The sequence below is a fragment of the Schistocerca serialis genome, chromosome 1 (genome assembly GCF_023864345.2).
Source record: "Schistocerca serialis cubense isolate TAMUIC-IGC-003099 chromosome 1, iqSchSeri2.2, whole genome shotgun sequence".
Lineage (NCBI taxonomy): Eukaryota > Metazoa > Arthropoda > Insecta > Orthoptera > Acrididae > Schistocerca > Schistocerca serialis.
The window spans coordinates 290,345,820-290,351,819 of NC_064638.1; the positions used below are offsets into that span (position 1 = coordinate 290,345,820).

A 6,000-nucleotide genomic window follows, 5' to 3' on the forward strand; every position below is an offset into this window, starting at 1 on the left:
GTCAAACAGTACTCACATTATACTGTCTAATGAGACAAGACATTTGCAATTCAGCAGCTGTAATACAGTTGTAATCTGGCAGGAAAGTTTCATAACAGTGCACACTCCACTGCAGAGTGAAAATCTCATTCAGGACTCACATGTGTTCACATCTGGAGAATATGGTGCCCATCGAGGCCCATGTCAGTGGTCTCTGGATACCCCAGAGTCAGAATGCAGTCCCTAGACTGCTCCTACAGGACATAAAACACCCTCCTGCTTCAATGGTGTCACATTTATAAAATACATTTCTACAATACATATGGCTGTTGGTAAATATTGCATCAAGTAATACAGTTGTGTTATACATATCTTATGGATGTTATATGTCTATGTATAAAGAAGCATTAATTTATTGATAATTTATTTATTTATTTATTTATTTATCTTACAGCTCGAAACATGTATTTAACATGCATGGGCAATGTTATAATAATTACATTCAGATTATTGATACACAATATAAATAGATTACATGCTACTAAGTAAAATATCATTGAATTATATTTAATATAGCATTCCTGAGGTCAAATCATGTCAGCACCATACTGTATGGGCACTTCAATACAAGCCATTTTTTTAACTCGTTTTTAAAAATTCTACCAGAAAGCTGTTTCAGGTTGTTTGGCAGAGAATTATAAAATATTGCTCCCTTAATGAATGGGGTATTTGTTGTTAGATTCAATCGTCTGCTCACCATATGAAAGTCTGATTTTTGTCTTGTATTGTAATCATGGATTTCCATATTCCTGTTTGTCACTTTTTTGTCTTTTTTCACTAATAATATTGATTGAAACATATATACTGCATAGATAGTCATAATATTAAACTTAATAAACAGGTTTTTACATGAAGTTCTGGGTCTTACTTTTGCCATAGTTCTTATTACTCTTTTCTGCAATACAAATACCCTTTTTATATTGTATTGGCTACACCCACCCCACAATACAATTCCATAAGATAGATGGGGATACACCAACCCAAAATACGCTATTTTTATTGCTTCTATATCTAAATATTGAACTAATCTCCTTAGTAAATACAGACTAGATGTTATTTTACCACAGACATGATCTATTTGCTGATTCCATGAAAGTCTGTCATCTATATATATCCCCAGAAATTTACATTCTGAACAGGTATTTTCCTGAATGTCCTCATTTAGAACAGTATTTTTATTTGAACTACTTGTCTTAAAATAAATTAAATTAGTTTTGTTAATATTGACCCTCAGGTTTTCTTTTTCAAAATGTGTTTGGGCTTTTTCAACAAAATTCTGTACCACTGAATTTAGGCCATCATTACTATGTGCCCAGCAAACCCCAGAGGTGTCATCAGCATACATAGTAATACGATGACTGGTGTCTAATACTTTTGGGAAATCATTCACGTAGCAAATAAACAAGAAGGGGCCCAAGATAGAGCCTTGTGGCACACCAAAATTTATGTTCCTTATCTTCGATCTTCTTTTTGCAATTACCTCTCCATTATCATACACAACTTCTGTGCATTGTTGTCTATCTTTAAGGTAAGATTCTATTAAAAGCAACAGTTTCCCACTGACACCATTAGAAGCAAGTTTACTTAAAAGAGTGCCATGATGGACTCTGTCAAACGCTTTGGAAAGATCTAAAAACACTCCTGCCGTTTCGTATCCCTCATTTATTTTCTCCATCAGACAGTGTACAAACTGTACTGCTGCAGATATGGTGCTCCGACCACTTCTAAAGCCATGTTGGAAATCTCCTATTAAGTTATTCATATTATAGTGCTCAATTAGGATTTCTAGCATTATTTTTTCAATTAATTTACCAAACACTGACGTTAAGGCAACTGGTCTGTAGTTCTGTGGTTGTTTTCTTTCCCCTTTTTTATATAAAGGTTTAACTAAAGCAAGTTTCAGTTTCTTCGGAAACACACCTTCTTCAAGTACACAATTTATTAGATGGACTAACGGTCTGGCTAGCTCACCCTTGCATTTTTTCAGTAGAAAAGGAGAGAATTCATCCCATCCAGCTGATCTTTTATTTTTTAGGTTGTCAATTAGCTCAGTTACGTCCTTGATGGTTACTGTAGGTAGCATACAAGAGTCCCTTTCCTTTTCCTTATCATATTTAAACGGCCTCTCCTGTTTCATGCAAGTATCATTTTCAATAGCATCTATAAAGTAATCATTAAATATATTGCTAACTATATAAGGATCAGAAAAATTATCATTATGTATACTTAACTCTATATTATTAATTTTAGTTTTTGAATCAGTGTTCCTCATATCATTAACTACTGCCCAGCACGACTTTGAGACACAGTCAGAATTTCGGATCTGTTTACTAATATGTTCTACTTTCCTTCTCTTTACTTCCTTGCGATACTCATATTTATATTTTTTATAATCCTCTTTATATGAATCAAGACTGGTTTCTCTGTGTAGCTTATACATATACTCCATTCCTTCTTTGAGTCTTTTCGTTTTTTCATCAAGTTTTACATGTTTGACTATTGGAGGTTTATTTTTATTTACATTCATCTTCTTTGCCGGGATAGTAATATCAATATGTCTAGTTAAAATTTTTAAAAATACTTCCCATTTGCTGTCAACTCCCCTTTCTCTATAAACTGATTCCCAAGATTCTTGACCCAAAGTATTCTTTAGCAAGGTGATGTTGTATTCAGAAAATAATCTTCTATTCTCAAATTTTTTGTTTTGTTTAAGTTTATTAAGACAACCAATCACTAATAATTGTCCTAGATGATCAGATATGTGCCCGTTTACAGTCTGTGCCGAAACAACATTTTCATAATTGGTCATCACATGATCTATGGAACTGCTGCTTGACTCAGTTATTCTAGTGGGCACATGACCAAGTAGATCTTTAATATCATAGGATCTTATGCAGTCTTGTAAACCTTTGCATTCCTGGCTGTTGCTTAGTGTGTTTATATTAAAGTCTCCTAACATTACAATATTTACTGTATTGCCACCCTTGCTTAGCTTCCCCAATACACTATCCAGTGCTTCCAGGAAAACCTCGAGATTACCAGAAGGGGCTCGATATATACCTAGCACAATAAGTGGGACGGATACAATCATTAACTTAATTATCACTGCTTCAAAGTCTTTCTCGATACAATAATCCTTAACCCATGATACTTTTTCTACAGAACTTATTAGGTTACATTTCCTTACGTAAGTAGCAACACCCCCTCCTTTATGTTCTGTTCTACAAAAAAACGATGTAAGATTATACTCCTGTAACTTATAATACTGAATATTATGGTTAGCTTTTTGATGCTCTGTAACCACGATTACATGTGGAGCTAGATCTGTAACTAAGGCCTCAAATACATCGATTTTGTTACCTAAGCCCTCAACATTATAATGTAAAAATGATACATTGGTACAATCATGAGAGGATATATCCTTCTCAAGGTTAACATTATCACACAAATTGATAGTTTCTAAATTGGGAACACTGAGGGACTTTTTTATCCTAAAAAATCCACAGTCTTGACACTGCAGTGAGGAATTATTTCGGTTTGCTTGCTCTGCAGGCATATATAATTATCACTTCCGTCTTTCGTGTGTATGACATCTGAGGTACAAGGTATCACATTTGAATTATCGCATTTTGTTTCCTCAATAGCTCTGTTGATGTCAGTTGCTAGAGTATTCTTGCCCAGACGATTAAGATGTAGTCCATGTACAGAGAAGCTGCTTCTTTGATAACTGTTAAGGTCCAGCAGTCTCACATTTTTTAACTTGGAGCAGAAATGTTTTAATTTTTTATTTGTAGATCGGATTTCTCGGTTCACACACGACCAGTCAGGCAGATCAAATCTCGCCGGAATATTTGACAAGATCACATTTGTATGGGACAACATCATTAACATAACAATCAACTTTTTAATAAATGAACTGGCCTCGTTGCAATAAACGTCGTTTGAACCTGCTATAATAACAACGACATCACTTTCTGTAAAATCGGTGCAGTCGTTGTTTACAGAGCTTGTTACATCAACAAACTTCGCCCCTGGTTTAATAACGGATGAAATGCGCACGTTTTCTGTGGTCGAGTTAGACATACAATCTGAAATATTGCGTGCATGACTATCTCCGTAAATTTTAACATTCTTTTTAGACTGAAATTGAGCTTGTTTAAACTTAGGACCACTTTTTGTAGTTTTGGTGACACTACTTGCATTTGCAGTTGCACTTTCACACGTGGTTTTCAATTCTTGTTGTTGTTTTGTTTTATGTATTTCACCCACATCGGACTGTTTTTCAAGTATTAATCTAGAGTTTTCTTCCTTTAAACATAGTATTTCAGTTTTTAATGCCTGAATGTCCTTTTGAAGTAATTTTATAATTTCATTTTTGGAGTCCACTATAGTTGCAAGAGCGGCCGTTTCGTTACGTAAACAAGCGTGACACGTCCACGGAAAATCTTCACTGATGTATTTTAAGTTTATTTTCGCGCACTTTTCGTGTAACCAATAGTTGCACTTGACACACCAAATACCTTTCATAACTCGCTTTTCACATTCTTTACACAAACTGCTTATTTTTTGCCTTTTGGACGAGAGCACAGTGCCACTACACTTTTCTATCGGCGCCATCTTGCTGTAATTGAAAGAAGAAATTTTCTTAGTCAGTACAAAGATTTGACAAGGTTTCCAGCTTTCTTTCAGCCTTTAGCACTGAATACACCACAGTGGAAAAGAAGTCTGTTAAGAAGATCAGAAGCATGGTTATTTGGTTCTGATCAGCAGGTCTGAATCATAGCATAGGTGTCCACAGAAACTATTTTATGTACCGTCTATTGATCAGCTAAGTAGGCAGGTTAAAAAACACTTCAATACACACACACACACACACACACACACACACATTTTTTATGTTGTTATATGTGTTATTGTTTATATTCCTATTAATTTCTGCTGTTAATTTCCATATTCTGCTGTTCAAGTATTTACAGGTGAATTACTTTTTGTTAACATGTTGAGTTTTGATTATATTTGGCATTCACTTGCAGGTTCATACACGTACACATACTGGGGAGCGACCATACCAGTGTCCTCGCTGTGGACGACGATTTACACAAAAGGGCGATATGCTTAAGCATGCGAGATCCCATGATCGCCCAGGGGGAGGACGTGCACCAGCTGCTCCTGCTGCAACATGTGGCACATGTGGGCAGACTTTTGCTCAGAGGAAGCATCTCAAAGCACATCGTTGCCTTCTTGCCACAAAACCCACTGATTCACCTGCAGATATCATTGCCATTGATACTGATGATATTATCACATTTCCAGAAATAACAGTCGTTACTAATGACACTCAAGACTTTGATGTGGGGTATGTGTCATGACCTCCATTGACAGTACTCCTTATGATGTGAAAAGTGCATAATTCCTGGTGATTCCACCAAAGGGGTCTGTGTATACTCCTCTAACGGAAATATGTAGGAAATACTACTTCCCACCATTAATTGTGGCCTTGTGAAAAGCAGTGAAAATTACTATAATTTTTAATGTTGTTGAATAATTCTTATTAAGCGCCATGAAATTATACAAAAGACTTATGTAATGCACTGCAACATTGTGACTTAAAGGATGTGTAGCCAGTTTCCGGTATATATTAAGAAAGACTTTACATGAAGTGATCCACTATCCTTGACATTTGTTAACAATATTTGTAATTTCCTTACACACTATTATAAACTGGATTTCATCAGGCACTTTCAATGTGTTACTTCATGAAGCAAGATGAGCCTCTTGAGTGCATGATGGATGTTGCAGAAACTGAAATCATCATTAAAAAGAATTCTGCTGCAAAACATAGTACAACTTCTGTCTTTCATTTGAATGTTTTAATCCACAGAAGCAGAAGCAGATTATTTTGTAATATTGCCCTTTTTTTATTCTTAATCTTAAGAAATAACTCCTCTTTGACAGTCACAG

General features: G+C 35.3%; 1 protein-coding gene across 1 annotated transcript in view; it reads left to right on the forward strand.

The window, feature by feature from the left end:
• The window catches only part of LOC126467333 (zinc finger protein OZF-like), a 94,840-nt gene extending 89,184 nt beyond the window's left edge, over positions 1-5,656 (forward strand). Inside the window, exon 6 of the mRNA XM_050096457.1 lies at positions 5,073-5,656. Coding sequence (XP_049952414.1) covers positions 5,073-5,408 — 336 coding nt within the window. The 3' untranslated portion in view covers positions 5,409-5,656. The remainder of the gene's footprint in view (positions 1-5,072) is intronic.
• The last annotated feature ends 344 nt before the right edge of the window (positions 5,657-6,000 follow it).